Raw genomic sequence first — 20273 nt, forward strand, 5'->3', positions numbered from 1 at the left:
GATTTATCCCAACGCTAATGTGGCACCACCCAAATTTAAACAAGAAAAATCTATATTATGCTACTTACCATAGCAATAAATGACCGTGTGTGTATATATGTTTATTATTTATATAAAATTGAAAAACATTTTTTGAAATAAATATAAATAATAGATAAATAATTAAAAAAAAGTAAAATTTTAAATGATTCACCGAGTTATTATTTGTCTGTTGGTACGACTGTATTGACTGTGGTGGGTCCTGTCCCTGTCTGACTAACTGTGTTAAGTTGGTACGACTGTTCTGACTGCGGTGTGTCCTGTCCGTGTCCGACTGTCCGTGTTAAGACTTATTTCATTTCGATCGTCAGACTGAGCTGGTCGGTTGGTACGACGCGGGATTTTTAAGCGATTTTAAAATTTAAACTAAATTGAATTTGTAAGTTAAAGCATTTGCGTTTGGTTGCGTTACATATATAAAACCAAAAATTTCTCTCATTTTAAATTGTTTGTAAAACAAACGTAACCACGCTGTAGCAAGGTGTTCGTGGTGTTTTTCGAAAACCACAAGATGCAGTTGCACATCCGAGGACAGTCCACGCGCGTTCTTGACGTCGACGGACAGGAATCCATTGGCCAAATTAAGGTAAAATTTGATTATCAATAATTTCAAAAGCTTTGATATTCAATTTCCTATTACCTCAGCACTAGATTCAGTAAACTAGTTGTTGCTGTGGTGGTCGCAGGTTCGATCCCTGCTCACCAGAGACATTTGTATTGACTTTATAAATGTTTGTCGTGGTCTAGTGTGAAGCGTTTGTTTATTTATTTATATACAACTTAACGAATGAAATTAAAATTATGTATTTTATATGAAAATAAGCTTTTGGAATAAATGTAAGATTTTTGTTTAAGAGCCATTTCACAAAAATCGGTAACAATCCGCGAAATTGTAATATTTTGACGTCGTTAATCTCAGTGTTGGATGCAATAATGTAATTTATATTCTTGAAATATAATAGAGCAACCTTTGTTGTAGTCCATAGTCAGATCAGAATTTTGATTTATATTATGTGTATAAAATTATTAACCTTTTCATCAGCCTCCTCCCTGGGTAAACGGTCGCAATGTATACTTTGAAGTCCTACTTTTCAATAACCTCTACGTTGAAACCATTTCAAAAAATATCATAATATGTGGAATATAATTTTGTTGTCCACTATCATAGATTTTTATTCCATTTGTATCTCTATTAAACGATAAAAAAAATTTAAAGTTACGAATATTTTCCAAATAAGTACAATTTTAAAAGCGATATTTCTCTTAGAAAACTAAGAAATTTTAACGAACTATCTTCATCAAAGTAAACTTACATCATTAAGGAATACAAAAAAAAATAATTAAAAGATGTAATTATTTTTAATACATTTTATATTAAATAATAAAAAGATAGTATATATTGCCACGCATCAAGCCCGGTAAATCAGTCGAGCGCTAGCGCTCTTAGAGGTAAGGTCCACGCCAAATTCTGCGCAGCCGTCTCTTTCGCTCACACGCGCCAAGCGCCTGTTGTTATAGCGGATAAAACGCATTTGATACTTTCATAATAAAATATAAATAAAATAAACATATTACGAAAATGACTGTAAAATAATATAATGATAATTTCTGTAAACAAATGGATAATTTAATTTTCTTTTCTCACACTATCAATACAAATAGGCATTTCAATCTGTTTGTCTTGTTATTTGTTAATTAATATGTTTGTCGGTGTCGATGTCATTAAATGCTTTTTTATTCATATCGTAAATATTAGATTCATTCGTAAACTGAAAAAACTAAATCAATTTAAAAAAATTGTTTCATAAAATTGATTTTTTTAATTTTATTTTAAATTTATTGACTGTTGTTATATAACATACTTGAAATTTTTAACAAATTAATTATGTAAAAAACATTTTATACCATAGTTATAATTTTTATTATACATCAGAAAATGATCACGATGGTCTTTTGGTTGTCACACTATACGTACTAGCACAAAGATCGCGCGGCTCGTACGACTCGCGCGATGCGACCAAATTTACCTAAACTTGCAGAGCGTAAAATTGTGAAATGGCTCTTAAAGTTCAATTATTGGTCTCGATAACAGTATGTAGAAGATGAAATGTTTCATCGTTCTTATTTGTGTACGACATTAATTACTATTAAAAGGTCGTTAAAGTAATTAGCTAATGGACGTCTAATCGTTTTTAGGAACGCCTTTGTGCCCTTTCTGACATCGGTGACGATGAGTTAACGTTGTCAGTATCCGGAGCGCCTCTTGAAGATGACCTGCTGGTGTCTGAGCTAGCGGCATTAGATTTAGACCTCACTGTGCCATTACTCGGTGGTAAAGTGCATGGCTCTCTGGCTCGTGCTGGTGAGTATATATTTTATGACTAGTCATTGTTTGTTTTCCAAATAAATTAAAAATAAATAAATTAATTAAATGATGATTTAATGATATGTGATATTAGTTTAAAGAATAACAATAATTTTTATGTATTTTAGCATAAGTTTTGAAAGGTAATTTTTATTTTCTGCATCGTTATGAATAACTATACCGGCTCCAATCGTCTTTTCAAACCATCCACAAACTCATTAAAATATACATAATTATGATATTTCAACCAGATCGGTCCAACCGTTTTGGAGTTAGGTGACAAACACACATACGCATGAATTATTAAATATTTAAATTTGTCATCACAAATAAATGTTTTGATTTGTTCTATAGGTAAGGTCAGGGGACAAACGCCGAAGGTTGAAAAGCAAGAAAAGAAGAAGAAGAAGACTGGCCGCGCCAAGCGTAGGCAACAGTACAACAGACGGTTTGTTTTTAATGATCTTTTCCTACTCGTGTCCCGCAGTTTTACCAAATGACTTAATGAGTTATTCTATGACTTCATCGAGAGAATCCTGTAAGAGATTTTTATAGTTTTTATTGATCATTTTTAACAAGGTTTCACTAGTTTGCCTCCTAGCGATAGGTTTTTGACAAAATTCATATGGAGCATATTGATGTCGCAATTCTATCTCTAGTGAGCGAATTCAGAGTTAGAGAGAGTATTGATACTGGCTGCTAAAGTTAGAGATAATTTGGAAAAAGATACAAATCTACTGAATGTGTAAAATGAAAATTGATTCTTTTTTTAAATTTAAAAAATATAATTTTGTTTTGCTTTCAGAATTCTGAATGTTGTCATGGTCAACGGCCGTCCTCGTGGACCCAACTGTAACTCTTAGAATTTTTTATACTAATTAATATTGATGTAAAATGTAAATATATAAATATAACATGTATTCAACCAAAGCTTGTTTTTTTTTACTGCTACCCGAATTCATTAACTTTCTGACGCAGCATGTCTTTCTCTTAAATATAGATTCAAGAATAACTAGCTGTTCGTTTAGATAATATAATCATATAAGATTTAATATTTTTTAAATATAAATAGTTTAAAAAAAACCCCTTTGTCCAAACGCAAAGTTTGACTAGGTAACGAACAAAAAAAAAACTAGCAAAAAGAAAGAAATAAGAAGATTTAATATTTTTTAAATAGTAATTATCAAAATATAAATTTATTTTATATTTTAAATATTTGTGTAAGTAAAAAAGATTACAAAACCCTGCATAGGCGAATGACTTGGCATTTGGTTTGTTTACGTCTGGTATCTCCTTACGTTGAACGCACTATAGCTTGCTACATTTTCCTTAGTTTACACTTAATTAATTTTTGAATGTACGCATAAATATTTCATAACCACTATATATGTCAAGCTTTTTTCGTCACTTACATAATTCTACATTTTTAAAATCTAAAATACGCAATTATCCGAATATATTTTGAGCTTTTTTGCATAGCCAGCCTTTTTCAAATGGATCCAAACATTTTCGACCACCGGAATTTAAAATAAATACGCATATAGGCACGTACATACATATAGAAAAATCTATAATGCATCGTCGATTACATTCTTTTCCTACTAAATAAAATATGCCATGCCCAGCGTATCAGTAAGTTAAATGTATAGGTATTACAATTTATTGACCTTGTTATACCTAAGTCGTAGACCGATAACTTGTAGCAGATGCGTAGACACGCTACGATGCTACAGCGTAGCGTGCCAACGGAGCACAAGTTACGTTAATGGCTTTACTGGTTTTAGGCGCATATTATATACATACCTACATTTTTGTATGATGAAATCTTAATCTACATAAATAAAAATAAAGCGCAGAAATTTACGCGTATAACTGCACCGAGTTGGCTTATTTCTTTTATTTATTAAGCGGCCACAAAAGGAGGTTCTCAATACGATTGTATTTTTTATGTTTCGCCTCATAACTTTTTACTGGGTGTACTGATTTTGATGAATCTTTTTGTATTCGCAGGCTGGTGGTTGTCGTGTGGTCCCATTTAAATTTGATTGTGATCAGATAAGCAGTTATTAAGCTATATCTAATTACTACATAGTATAAAACAAAGTCGCTTCCCGCTGTCTGTATGCTTAGATCTTTAAACTACGCAACGGATTTTGATGCGGTTTTCTTTAGCACATAGAGCAATTCTAGATGAGAGTTTATATGTATATTACATGCATAATATAGTAGAGAAACACTGATAGTTTTAGAGGTTTCTAATGTGATGATGTAATTAAACAATTATTTTTGCGCATATATTACATATCATATTTATTTTATATTTTATGCTGAAATTATAGACCCGGTGTCTGAGCCAAACATCATTGGAGTTACCAAATCCTATCGTTTGCGATTGTTCGAACATGTCGAATGCATGGGGAGGGTCGTGCCGTTTAGAGATGTCGCTGGCGGGATGTGGTTGAAGCAGACTTGCGTGAGATCCAAGCCAATAATTGGCGGGAGATCGCGCAAGAACATGCGAAGTGGAGAAATCTTGTTTCGGATGCCAAGACTAACTTCAGGTCGCTGAGCCAGATGAGTTAGTTAGTTTTATATTTTATGTTTAGTGTCAGATTTGCATCAGTGCGAAGTCGGGGCGAGTCTTTAGTATAGATATAAATTGAAGACGGTTATTTTTATTTTGAGGTTTCGGGTTGCAGGTTCGATTCCCGTCTAAATCTGGGTGTAATATTTGTATTTATATATTTATAAATGTATTATTTGTATGCATATCAAAAAAATAGTTCTAACAGTCGGATGTTATTTGTAACACAAGTGTAGGCAGACAAACTGACTGAATAAATAAACATACAACATACACCTTTAGCGGATTATACGTGAAAGTCAGTGTTGCCAACACGAATTTGAACCTGTTATATCTGTCCTCATTCTTTATCCTCTGAACCATCACTATACAATTATATTAAAATAAAACAAACACATTAACCTCTTTTAATACGCACAATTAACCTCTTTTATTACACAGTCGGGTAAAAAATATAATAATTTTCGTCCGTCCGTATTATTTAGGGCGCAAAGTGAATCCGCGTACGAATTTACGGTACCAGGGCTACATAAAAAGCGAAGATGTGAGCGGCAAGCTCTATCGGATTTTTAAGGCTAACGAAATTCATGTAATATAAAATATATCAAACGGAAATGTGCGAGGGTAAATTTGTATTGATTTTTAAATGAATTCTATTTCTGGTAAAAATGGCGCTAGGCATCCTTTGCAGTTTCGTTTACCTATTTCGTCAAATTAAAAAAAAAACTATCTTTACACAAATAGGCTTCAAAAGTACATTTGAACGTCCATTTTATGGAGTAATCATTTATTATACAATTAATTATAGTAAGCGTGGAGCGTCAAGAGATTTAGATGTTGCTCTCGAAATTCGTCAATCATTATTATCAGCCTGTAATATAACCTGCTGGACATAGGCGTCTTTCCTCATGTAGGGGAAGGATCAGAGCTTAATCCACCACGCAGTTCCAATGCGGAGTTGGTGGATATATTCCCTACTATAAGCAACGAAGACGCCTATGAAAACGCTTTAGCGCAACGGTCACAGCAGTGGTTTTTGTGGCTGTTTGCTGTGGTTCGTGTGTTTGTGCAGTCTTCAGTAATTGTAGGTCTTTCCCGGTCATTATCCCGGTTATTCTCATGTACACCTGAATAAATCATTCATTACAGCCTATACAGTCCACTGCTGGACATAGGCCTCCACAAGTTTACGCCAAAAATAACGTGAACTCATGTGTTTTGCCCATAGTCACCACGCTGGGCAGGCGGTTGCGGGAATTAATCATTATCAATCAGTAATTTATACTGTTTGAAGCCAGCATTACGAAAATGGTATTGATATACCCGACATAAGTAAGAACCTATATTAGATTTGTTCGTGGAAATATCAAAATTATTTTTCCCGCAATAGACCTTTTTAATATAAAAATGATTCGAATATCTCAAAGATGTCTGTGTAAGGTACAAATAATTCGACCCACATACAAATGTAAGGCGGGGTCGATACCGCATTAGAAGACTTACAAATCCGAAGCCGTACCTACTCCTTCCTTTTTATGTGTTTCTAGTACCTTGGAGCACAAATTAGTTGGAGGCGAATTCCTTTTTTAAGGTCGAAAATTTGTGTATACTTTTTGATGTTATCCTTTTAGTAAAAAAAAAAAAATTAAAATATTTTATTAATATTTTTCTTTCTTTGCTGTGTATATTTCTGTTTTTGGTGTGCAATAAAGTGTATTGTTGTTGTTGTTGTAAATTTCTTTATGTATAGTAAAAATATAAAACATATATATTCATACGCTATGGTTAAAATGTTTGCCTGCCTTTTTAGAAAAAAACTCACAATTACTCCACATAAATTATACATCATTTTATAGATAATTGCTTGTTCTACCGACATCAACAACTAAAAAATGTAATAGCTTTTGTTTTTGTAAATTAATTAATTATTATGCTGCCATCTGACGGTATTAATTTTGAAACAACGTCACCGTCACCCATTAATACTTTTTTTTAACTTATCATTCTTTTTTTGTATAAAAAAAACAACTCAACTCTAAATCAAAACAAATTAAAAATATTAGAAATTTGGTCTATACGTCTTTCTGTTAACTTCAGAATCATGCAAAAATAACTGTTTGTTCTTATGTAGTGAAATCTCTTTAACTTTAGCCTAAAATATATTATTTAACAATACAAACCCAGACACGATTATCTGCCAGTACAACAAATAATAACAAATGATTAACAGTTCATTTAATCTCGCGAACAAACTGACACAAAGATCATTTAATATCGTCTGCGCTGCCAAAATGTCGCTCGGAAATCAAATCCGTAAACTAAAGTTATTAAAACCAAGGTTATCTTTTGTCGTATATCATTAATTTAGATGAAAATATTTCTTGTCCTAGATAATATATTTTTTTATTAATCTTTTATACTTACATCAAAATGTTATGCTAAAAAAGTTTGTAGGCTTACTTTCTTTGAGATCTCGCTCAAAGTCTGGAGCAGCCCAAATAATATGTATAATCACGTCCATAATGTGTATCCATAGTTATTTACCGTCAGTTTAACGTGTTCTCTGAGGAACGGTGGGGAGACCCACAAGGACAAGAATGAAATATTTTTACAAATATGTACAAACATCCATCCCGAGCGGAATCAATGCTATTGCCAGTGTGTGAGCGCCCACACAGTGCCCTCACTACTACACCAGAGCTATGTTAAAAACTACTCGTTAATTCTCAATTTGAATGTAACCACATTAAAAGTGCCAAGTTTTGATTAAAAACAGAATAATCAAAATCAATAAAACCAATAAAAAAGAGGCAAAATAGAAAAAAGACTGAGATGATGAGATTTTTTTTTACAAATAGGTCGGCGAACACGTCTACGGCCCACCCGATGGTAAGCAATTAGGGTAACCTATAAACGCCTACAACCCGGTGTACAAGCATCGCAAGTGCGTTGCCGACCCTACCCCAATCCCTACAGGAGCTCTGGTCAGTATTATTTAGCTGTGGTCTTCTGTAAGGTCGAGGTACTTCCCTAGTTGGGCTGCTCCAGATTTCGAGCAAGATATATCCTACTGTACCTTACCTCAATCAATCATAAAATAACGCCTTACTCTTGGCTATAATGTAAAAAAATTACGGCACTCATAATAGCCCATTTAATTTAATTCACTAAATAATTGGCCACATCTCCGTTATGTCTTAATTATCGAGATAATTAAAGTTATTTGTAATATGCACTACGTGCCAGATGGAGCAAGGGCATTAGGAAACAGTAACTCTTTTTTTTGGAAAAGGAAATGGACAGATATTTTTCTTGGTCCAAAAATGGATCAAGATGGAACTTTTTTTATCAATGCTTAACACAATTTTGTGTATCTTTTGGATTTATAGTGTATCAGTTCAGGCTAATTTTCCGAGAGTATCTTCTCTTTGACGAGACGCTGAACTTTTTCTCTGATAACGGTTATCGATTGTATTTGCTAAAAGGGGTAGGATGCCTTGGGGCAGGAATGAAATATGTTAAGTTGACAATTTTAAGATATTTATTTAAACCTTTTGAAAAAATTATGCTACAGAGTGTAAGGTTTTATCAAACAATCCCCTCATTTCGACATGTATCGATAACGAGGTCATGGAAAATGATTACCTACAGCTAATTTTTTTCTCTGTTGCTTACATAATATTTATACTGTTTAACAACCACATTATCCTACAAGTTACGTGGTACGATGTCTCGTTCCTACGATCAAGAAATAGACTTCATAACAGTGATATTAACGTTTCGATATTTATTCGATATTCGATAAAAATTTTGGAATTAATGTCAATCCCTCTAAATGTCAGGCTATGATTGTTGGGAGTTCTCGTCAACTATCAAAAATTCAACAACCTACATCACCTCTCTTTTTCAATAACGTGGTTATCCCGTTTTCCTCTAAGGTTAAGGATTTGGGTGTGACTTTGGATTGCTCTCTCAGTTGGGCAGATCAGGTTCATGAGATATCTCGCAGGTTTTATGCATTCTTTCATTCTATCTTGCGCTTTAAAAATTTTCTTCCCGCGAAGGCCAAGATTGATTTAGTAAATTGTTTTCTTTTACCTATTATTGATTACGGCGATGCTTGCTACCCTGACTTAAGCGAGGAGCTCCTGATCAAGCTGCAAAGACTGCAAAATACTTGCATTCGCTTCATTTATGGACTGCGCAAATACGACCATATTTCGTCCTACCGGTCTCAACTGTAATGGCTGCCGATTAAAGAGAGGCGAAAATTGAGAATTCTCTGTACCCTCTATTCTGTAATTTCCAACCCTTTTGCTCCTTCTTATTTAAAATCTAAATTTAATTTTACACTTATTCTAGGGATCTTCGTTCTTCTCTTAACCTTACTCTATGCATACCTTCTCATAAATCTGGTTTTGTGTCTAATTCTTTTACAGTTAATGCCATCAGACTGTGGAATGAGTTACCGGTCAACATCAGGAACTCTCCCTCTCAACTTTCTTTTAAAACCCAGGTTAAAAAGTGGTACCTAAAAAAACTCTGTCAATAGCCCCTCCTTATTTATCTTTTTACTCTCCTCATCTTAGGCTTACACTAAATATAACTTCATGTCATGACATTTCTTCGTGTGTTTACTTTTGTTTGAACGTATTTTTTTTTTCTTTTTCTCTTTTTTTATATATTTTGTTTGTAGTATGTATATATGTATATATATAAGTATATTTATGTATTTATATGCGTATGTTTATTTTGCTTGTATTGTTTTATAGTCCTACCTCAACACTTACTTTTACTATTTTTTACGCCTTAAGGTTGACTGGTAGATAAGGCTGTGCGGCCTTAAGTCCGCCTTTTGCGCAACGTGTTATCTTGATGTGTTGTTATGTTGTTTTTTTTTTTGGAGTTGTGTAATAAAGTTTAAATAAATAAATAAATAAATAAATATTTTACTAATTTATTCGCCTATCAGCTAGTCAGATTTTATCAGATTAAGCTAATCATAAGCGACCATACACGCCATGATAAATACATGCAGCACTTACGTATCCAAAATAATTCGCTGGTCAAATATATAGAGTGTCCAACTCTAATAGGACAATATCATACAACGGATAGAGTTGGAAAACAGGGTAGTTGACTACAAAAGCTACTTGGTATCTATTTTATTTTGTACTCTCACGATTGAGTCAGCTATCAAAAAGCTGGACTACCTACAGTTTCTACCTCTAGAAGTTTTCCGCTGTAGGCATCAGCTCTTAAAGATATTTTCAATGCAGAATTTAAAATACCTGAAACAAAATAAAATAAATCATTAGTATAAAATTACAAATTGTTTCTAAAGGGTAATAAAAAAATTATTATAATTATTACTCTGAATGACTCATGACGATATATTTTATAGCCTACAATTTATTCGTCAATTACTTAGTGATATTTTTAATAATTAACCTGCAGTTCTTCTAATTAGAGGTAAAAAATACGAATAAGATTGTTACTTAAGTTTCACGTCCGGATAGGTATATAGATATATTTAAAACACAGTTTATATATATACATATATATATAAATCAACTGTGGAATTTTGCCTATTCTTCTCAGCAGAATCTTCATTCTGAATCGGTGGTAGCTCCACTTTTAAAAATAATAATTACTTTAAAATTTCAATTTGTAAAATGACGATTCGAAAGTGCTATTGAGGTCCTTTGGAATAAACTTATTTTTGATTTTTTTTGACATCTTACACAAATAAATAAAAAAAGTGTATGTGTGCAATTCACACACTACAGAAACGTAACTTCTGAAAAAACCGACTTCGATTACATCGACAAGTAATACAACGTAATAGACAAAAAAAAAAAAAAGTCAAATACGCGCTATCAAAGATTACTCAAAAAGTAGTCATCAGAGTGCCTAGTGCGAGTTTTGTATAATCCGTCTCGTAATAACGGGCGTAAATTTTAACTTCATTTTGTATGGGAAATTCGGGATTTCAACCTAGTTCTCGCGTTTGCCGCGAGATGACTCTGTATCGATTATATCGTATTCTATTCTATATCGTCTAGGCTGTACTGTTTAAATTCCCATGCAAAAGAATCTTCACGTATAAACGCGTTTCTCTCATGTTTCTGCGAATAAAACTCGCACTAGGCACTCTGATCTCGATCAAATTTAAACGTGAAAATAATTTATAAAGAATAAATCGCTTCACTAGTGGATAATACAGCTCGCTACATTATAGTAGACGCTTCTTTGGATCGATTCTTTACTGAAGTAGTTTTAATGAAGTCAGATAGATGGCGTGGGTATGGCGTGGCGTTGCACCGTCTCATAAATACGCGTCATCAAAGATTACTCAAAAAGTGATCATTATATATCGATAATATTTAAATGGAACCACATGACAAATATTTAGCTTTTGATTTATAAAAGAAACATTAAAATCGGTGCACCCAGTAAAAAGTTATGAGGTATAATACAAAAACAGCCAAGTAAATACACGTTATCAAAGATTACTCAAAAAGTAGTACTCAGATCTCGATCACATTGAAATAAAACTACATGACAAGCATTAGCTTTCGATTAAAGTAAGAATCATCAGAATCGATAAACCCAGTGAAAAGTTATGCGGCTTAATACAGCGTAGGTCGACGAAAAAATAGTCAAGTAAATATGAATTATTAGATATCTCTAATGTATTTGTCAGATCTCAACAAAAAGCCCGCCGACTTTTTCAAAAAAGCTGATATTTTGACGTGAGAATTTTCGGTTTAAAATAAGGATGTTTTTTCGATATTGAAGTCAAAATAAGGTGAAAAAATAAATATTTTAAATAAAAAAAAAAATACAGTGTGTTTGGGACACAAAAAGGTAAGTTTTCACCAAATTTCGTAAAAATAACTTTTCTTGTAAAAGATAAAAAAAAAAAACAAAAACTTGTTTTTTTTTTTAATTTTTCCCATCAATTTTGAAGTTATGCGAAAAAAGTGTTAATTCAAAAGTTGTAGATCTTTTTAGTATCTACAACTTAGTAATTGAATTTTGTTTTCCATAGGACATGTAGTTTAGCCGGAAATCGAGATAAACCGTTTTTTACCCTTAAATCCCTCCCTACCACTTCTCGACCTTAGATCGCCCCTAATTTATTTTTCCTTTCATTTTCGTTGTATTCTCTTACTAATACAGTGGATTTCGTCCTACTATAATTATTTTCACTTTTTATCATTTTTAAAGGCTAAAAGCACTGGTCTATTCTGGATATTGTCGAACACACAAATAAGAATTACAACATTAGACACAGCGTTTCGGAAGTTATATACATATTATATATTTATTATATTTATTTTATACTAGCTGACCCGGCGAACTTCGTATCGCCTAACAGTCGATTCTTTAATTTTATTAATTTTTTTTTTTTTAGAATTTTTCTCTCCGTAAGAACCATCCTCGTACTTCAAGGAATATTTAAAAAAAAGAATTAGCGAAATCGGTCCAACCGTTCTCGAGTTTTGCGCTTAGCAACACATTCAGCGACTCATTTTTATATTATAGATATACATTACGGTGGTTCGCATTTATTTTTACAAATAGATATTTGATTTTAATTGCCACGTTTCTTCATCATAATATTACCACAGATAACATATTATCTAGAAATGGATGAATGAACGAATGAACGTAACTATACCATGAGCCGTCCATTCAGTCACGAGGTTGAGCAGGCAGTCGAACGGAATAGATAGATCAATGTTCACTCATTCATTGATTTTGGGGTTTTCCTGCTCTTTAGGGTAAATATTAAATAATTGTGTTTGCTAGCAAACGAAAAAAAAGCCGGCTTCAATTACATCGACAAGTAATACGACGTAAGTAGACGAAAAAAGTTAACAAACGCACTAGTCGTCACTACGATTTTCGAAGGTTCCCATCTATTTCTTTGGGATGCCATCATCAGATTTTAGTTTCCTTATCATATCATATTTCAAAAAAAAAACCGGCAAAATCGGTTCATAAGCGACGAAGTTATCCCCGAACACACATAAATATATATAAAATATACGGTCGAATTGATTAACCTCCTCCTTTTTTGAAGTCGGTTAAAAACTATCACTAACGAACAAAAAAAATCCTCTTTAGTGCAGTCATACGGAAGATAATACGCGTACATACATTTCGGCGATATTAATTAGTTGTAGACACAACAAGACTATTCCGTCTTTATTTCTGGTTTCGTGTATGTCATACGTAATAATAATTTCAGTTCATGACTGTGTGTGCCAACTGGTGCGATAATTTTAACAGAACGTAACGCTTAACCGACGTTTAAAGAAAGTACAAAATTGGTTCTCGTCTAGTCGCAAATTTATAAGAATTAGGAATTAATAAACGCTTCACACTCAAAGGGTCCTTTTCTCCTGTTTTGGGGGTCCGGAAATACACACAATACACAAACATAACGCCCAGACCACGACTAACATCTATATAGTCGATATAAATTTCTGTCGTGAGCGGGTATCGAACCTGCGACCGCCAGCGCAACAGTCAGTGCTACTACCGCTGCGCTAACGCGATACGATACGATTTATGTATAATTACAAAAATAGATTTAAGACATATTTTTGACTTTCTGATCCGAGGGTTATGTTTTTATGTAAAATATATGTATATATAGAATAAAGAGTCAACATAGCTTTTTTTTCGGAGTCATCAAGTCATCATCTTCCTGCCCTTATCCCACTTATGTAGGTAGGGTCGGCACAACATGTTTTCCTCTTCCATTCCTCTCTATTATTCGTCACTTCAGTGCTTACTCCTTTCTTTCTCATATCCTCACTCACACAATCCATCCATCGCTTTTTCGGTCTGCCGATCGCTCTTCGTCCTTCGACTTTTCGGAGTCATCAAGTATTATTAATAAATTTTACAATTAATTCGACCGTTCACGTTGGCGCACTATAACTTTCGTCTTGCAAATTATTCTTATTATATCATTCGATGGTCAGTCCAGATGACGTCAGGTCCATTGCACCCGTTGTTCCAAATATTGACGACGCCGTCATATATTTGTGAATACTAGAGGTCGCCGAGTGGCCGAAATTCGACCATAATTAATTTAAATTACAAGTTTGAACATTATTAAGGTTCTGTTGACAAAGACTACACTTCTATAATAATAAACAAAAGAGTATATATGCGTGTGTCAATTAATGGTAGTGTGTGTAATGTTTTTTATTGTTTTAATGTATTTTTATGCATAAATTAAAAAATATATAGGCATTCTGCACTCCTCTATATAAACTATAAGTGTGCGAAATTTCATACTCCTCCGTCCGCGCAATTTGCGTAAAAATGAATACAAAGTTTTTGCTCCACGTATTTAATATATTAACATATATAGAAAAAGAAGAAGTATGTAGCTATATCAGTTGGCTGTAACCTATAATAATAATTTTTATTTCAGACAAAGTCCATACAATTAAACAGCAGTATACAAACATAATTAATAAAGAAACAGAGAAAAAAACAAAATAAAACACAGGATAATTATATCAAAATACACACACAACAAACCGATTAAATAAAATTCATGTCAATAATTTATTAATGCCAATAATAAGCAAAGTCAACCTATTAAATTAAATAATTAATTAACAAACAAAAAAAAACCTATAACTCAAGAATTAAGTTACCCACCACAGGAACAGACGACCGAGTGTGTGTTAAAGATATTTATTAAAATTTTAAAAGAGTGACTGATTAGTTTCCTGACATTTCTTCTCAGTTGAGTCCAAAGATATATTTCTCACCTCAATGAGAGTAGAATAGAGTTTCCAGCTGTATGTATTTGAAGTAAAATTTCTTTACCCACGCTTCACTTGGTGAGTAAAGCTGATGAATGCGTGACGAGAGCGTTACGTAAACTGTGATCGGGCGCGACGAACGGAGTAAGAGAGAGAGGTGCGAGCACACATTTTCTTTCTCTCTTTATCTCATTGTCAGTTACGTTTCGTATATCTAAGACACAGTGCATGTCTATTGTGCAGAAGTTTTACTTCAGTCGTGTGGTCTAAGCAAGCTCGTTTTTTTTATGTGTCATCATCATCATCATCATTCCAGCCTATTACAGTCCACTGCTGGACATAGGCCATAAGTTCGCGCCAAAAATGCGTGAACTCATGTGTGTTGCCCATAGTCACCACGCTGGGCAGGCGGGTTGGTGACCGTTTTTTATGTGTGTTATATCAAAATTTTCAATGGTTGTACCGATTTTAATGATTCTTTTTTATTTGAAAGCCGGTACTTGTCATGTGATCTAATTTAAATATTAATGGAGATTTAACATTCATTTTATTATTTTTCAACGTAAATTTTGAAAAGGTTTTTTTTTGAGAATAAAAACAGCTGTAAAAATATTTTTATGATTATCTCCGTTCTTGAGAATATTTTATTTTAAAACACGACATTTCAATACAAGCAAAAATCCGAGCAACATCTACGCTTCAGCCCATAATATCCCACTACTGGGCATAGATTTCATTCCTCATGTAGGACAAGGATTAGAGCTTAATCCACCACGCTGCTCCACTGCGGGTTGGCGGATATATTCCCTACTATGAGTAACGATCACTATCAGGTGTATCACATCTCTCTCCGAGGCATGATGGGGAGACCCACAAGCACTAACAACTTGACCGGAAATAAACATTTGTGCAAACACAAATATCCACTCCGAGCGGGAATCGAGCCCGCGACCGTCGGTACTTAGACGCCGCCGACACGACCCACGCACCATTACACCAGAGGGGTCGTCGAGCAACATCATGTTCATATTTCATACGATTTTAAACATTATCAAAATCCAAATCAGCGAACAGACATACAGTACGAAAATAACCACAAAATAAATCATAGGCCATCTGATAAACAGTTCCCGAGATCGAGGATGTTGACAAATGGATAGACAAAAATAGCGCGCATGTACACGCCCGACTTAAATCGTAAAAATACTTACATACTAAAAAATTGCTTGTAATTTTTTTTCGATTAAAAGATCATTGGCTGGCTTTGGTTAAGTATTGAAGTTATTTTAGTTAAAATTTTAAAGCTGAAGAGTTTGTTTGTTTGAACGCGCTAATCTCAGGATCGCGCTTCTCCTATATGGGTAAAGAGGCCTATGCCCAGCAGTAGGATATTACAGGTTGAAGCGTAAGCGTATATAACAAAAATTATAACTATAAGTATTAACGTGTAAGTATTAACAAGCAGGATTACATAGTTGATAAGGATGTGTGGACTCAGTGGCGCTGTATTTCATACAAGATATTACTAATTTTTTACTAAAACACAGTTTATATATTACTTTCAAAAGAGTAACTGCGGAGTTTCTTGCTGATTCTTCTCTGCAGAATCTACATTCCGAATTGGTGGTAGCTTTACTTAAATAAAAATAATAAACACTTTAAAATTTTAATTTGTAAAATGACGATTCGAAAGTGCTCTTGGGGCCTACTTGATTTTTTTTTATGTCACTAGGTCGGCAAACAAGCCTACGGCTCACCTGATGGTAAGCGATTACCGTAGCTTATAGACACCTGCAACACCAGAAGCATCGCAAGCGCGTTGCCGACCCAATCCCCAATCCCCCCAAGAGCTCTGGTCACCTTACTCACCAACAGGAACACAATACTGCTTGAAAACAGTATTATTTAGCTGTGATCTCCTGTAAGGTCGAGGTACTACCCCAGTCGGGCTGCTCCATATTTTGAGCAGGGAATTCCTGCTGTACCCTACCTCAGTTAAATAAAGTTGTTTTTGATTTTAATTTTGATTTTGATCGGCCCCGCAGTAGAGTAGCATGGTGGATTAAGTTCCGACCCTTCACCTACATAAAGAAACGGGCCTCAGCTCAGCAGTGAGATGTTACAGCCTGAATTGTGATCTTAATATAACAGACATACCATTTATATAATTGCAAAAGTAATGTCTAATAATAATAATGCTTTAATAATAATAATAATCTAATAATAGTAAATAATAAAGCGAGTCGACAAATCGCGCTAGAGATCGTAACAGGTGTATCTTTAATGATTTAAATGATAATATCTTATTATATTTATATAATAAATCGTCCGCCGACTAATGACCTAGCATATAACATTTGTGGTATATATAATGCAGATCTTTTTATATTGGACGTTATTTGAAATTATATAAACAACAAGTAATCTTGTAGTGTATGTTTTTTTGTGTTAGACGCGGTTAGGCTGTTTAACGTCATGTTGGTTAGGCTTTAAAACATCTTGATATAAGTCAATATATGTGATAAAAATGTAGCAATTAAAGTGATACTTGAGATAATTATGTTTGCAAAAATATATGTATCTCCTTCCAACATTAGAAGAGCGAATAATAGTGAGGGTAGATGGATATTTGCTACTCACGCAATAATTATTGGATTGCCATGGAGACGGAAATCACACGGATGAAACGGACTGGCAAAGCAAATTTTTTATACGACATAATATAGTACATGAAAAATATTAAAAATTTAAACGAATATTATTATTGTATGATAGATGGCGTTGTTTTACGAGCACTCAGCGATGTGCAATCTATTTACTATAATCTAGGCAATTATTAAGTGACAAAACTATTTACGTACGTTCGGCTTATGTGCTAACGATCACTTGGTTGTGACAAATATATGTAATATATAAAACATATGTTTTGGTATAAGCGTTTGTATTTGTATATTTTAAATATATATAAATACGCGTCACGTTGTTTGTCTGCGAAAGATTCGCGAAATTTGCGCACCGTGTGCAGTTTGATCCAACTTGGAAGATAGGCTATATTTTATTTTGATATATGTAATTATTATATTTAAGAAAGAAAAAAAAAAAATAAGGCGGTACGAAATTCGCCAGGTAGTTATGTGTTTTTCTGAATCCTTCCTAATAGAGGCTTTAAGTGTGAGCAGTTTTTAAACATATTACGTTAAGGTTACGATGTTTGTCTCCCTTTTTAGAAAAAACCTCACAATTACTCCTTATTAATTATATATCGTTTTATAGATAGATAATTGCTTGCTCTACCGGCATCCACAACTAAATAAATATTATTTCTTTTGATTTTGTGAATTAATTAATTATTAAAATTATATACATTGAGACACAATACATCAATGCTGCCATCTGACGGCTTTAATTTTGAAACAACGTCAACATGATTGACGGTCGGTAAAGTTTTCATTCAATTTCAAATCAACTCACGTATAAATATTTTTTTTTGTAATTTTGGAATAAGATAATTATTACATATTTAGTGCGAATTATTCGCACGGGTATAGCTAGTCAAAATTATTTCTTCTTCTTCTTCTTCAGGGTTAATGACTTTCAATAGTGCCAAACGAGCACAGATGATTTCGCCAGTGTCACGTAGAAGACAAAATTATTTATGAACTAGCTGAAGTCTTTGGGACGTTATCTTGTCTTGCGAAATGTCAACGCGTGAACTTTAAATTAACGCGATTCCCTTTAATTTTTCATTCTATGAAAATCTATTATAAGGCTTTCGATAACTTTAAAAAAATTGTAGATTAACCATCAAATTTTTAATTAGCAACACAATTTAGGAATCGAAAAATCAGAAACACTAAATAATAATCATCATGTTTCAAAAATTTCTCATAAAGTTGTCATGTTAGTCAGTTGTCAAATCCTTGATAATGTGTAGTGAAGACTCTCGGGTTCGTAGATCGAGTGAATCGATTCGGCTTACCGTATGTTGAAATATACATATATATATAACAAAATATACATTTATATTACAAACTAGCTGACCCCACAAACGTTGTTTTGCCATATATGTTATTAGACCTCTTGACCCCCTCTCTCCCCCTATAAATAAGGGCTATTAAAAATAGATGTTACCGATTCTCAGAACTATCCGATATGCACACAAAACTTCATAAAAATCGGTCCAATCGTTTCGGAGGAGTATTGTAACTAGCATTGCGACACGAGAATTTTATATATAATATAGGTGGTATATAAGATAAAAAATCTTAATTCGACTGTATTATAATGAAATGAATTTTTCGGATTTTACCGCGGCTTATTAGGAAGAAGAAAAAAAAAAAGAATTAACTAATATTACAGGCTGTAGCGAACAATTGTGAAAGAAGTTTAATAGAAGAATCCTGAATAGATCCTGCGTCTTTCTGTATGAACATACGTCGCGTATTACGCTCGTACTAATTAAAAAATATATCGAATGAGCTCCACATGCACTTGATTCATTTGCAACGGGCGTGTAATTAAAATAATAATTATTATTTTCATTCGATAAAAACATTAAACAATTACATATATAATTTTATTTTTTTATTTATATGTATAAGACCATGGGTTATTTTCTTGTTAAAGCATAACACAATTTTGATTCATCTAAAACAAGGATTTATTAGATTAAATACAGATAAGTTTTACATAACAAATATCACTATGAAATAATTAGGTAGGTACTAACCTAAAACAAAGAATCGACAATTAAATGTTCATGCTTTACTATTTATTATAAAAATTTAAATCGTTCTTTGCACTTTTGAATCGAAGCAAATTCACAAACACAACTGAGTTTAAAAGAAGTTATAAAGAAAACATTTGTAATCTAATAAATTGTAACTATTCAATTTAGACAAAAGAAAAGAATACGTTTTTAAATTCTCCCCACTGGTGGCTCCCTCTCGTGGCATAACTGATAGGTGCATACTCAAATGTCAATGTCTGTGTCAACGTCAACACAAAGCTAACATATGTATTTGTAATCTGTGGAGTAAAAAAATGAAAATAGTTCAAGTAATGTTTTCATTATGACAAAATCGAAATAATTCCAATAAAAAAATTACTGGTTAGCAGAAGAGAGGTAGATAGAGTTCAGCAGGCCTAGCATGCGCGCCACGACAAATTTTTGTCTACCCCTTTTCTCGTATTATCTCTCTATGTCTACAGTAGCTAACATGCGTGCACGCGATACTCTTCTCGTTACGTCAATAGAAGAGATAATCATTAAATTTTAGTGATCTGTGATATTTATCTCTACTCTCGCTAACATGACATCGTAATTTGGTCGAATTTTGTCGTTTTAGGAAGAGAAACTTCTCGTTTTCAATATCATCGACGAGAAAGACGATAAATAAAAAATAAATAAAACCGGGTGCCTATTTTTTGTATACCATGGCGTTTCCCTATTATAATTATATAATTTCGGTATACGAAGAGCGGG

The 20273-nt window shown here is 33.2% G+C and overlaps 1 protein-coding gene across 1 annotated transcript; it reads left to right on the forward strand.

The window, feature by feature from the left end:
* The first annotated feature begins 550 nt into the window (after positions 1-550).
* On the forward strand, positions 551-3328 carry LOC123667172 (ubiquitin-like protein FUBI). The gene is made up of 4 exons (XM_045601141.1): positions 551-625; positions 2236-2401; positions 2759-2852; positions 3210-3328. The coding sequence occupies exons 1-4, from the start codon at positions 551-553 to the stop codon at positions 3265-3267; spliced, it is 393 nt and encodes a 130-aa protein (XP_045457097.1). The 3' UTR covers positions 3268-3328.
* Positions 3329-20273: the final 16945 nt, after the last annotated feature.

This window comes from Melitaea cinxia, chromosome 27 (genome assembly GCF_905220565.1).
Source record: "Melitaea cinxia chromosome 27, ilMelCinx1.1, whole genome shotgun sequence".
NCBI classification, from domain to species: domain Eukaryota; kingdom Metazoa; phylum Arthropoda; class Insecta; order Lepidoptera; family Nymphalidae; genus Melitaea; species Melitaea cinxia.

Coding starts and splice junctions, on each gene's coding strand:
- LOC123667172 (XM_045601141.1), top strand. CDS start 551: ATGCAGTTGCACATCCGAGGACAGTCCACGCGCGTTCTTGACGTCGAC. Junction 626..2,235: donor AATCCATTGGCCAAATTAAG/GTAAAATTTGAT, acceptor AATCGTTTTTAG/GAACGCCTTTGTGCCCTTTC. Junction 2,402..2,758: donor TGGCTCTCTGGCTCGTGCTG/GTGAGTATATAT, acceptor TTTGTTCTATAG/GTAAGGTCAGGGGACAAACG.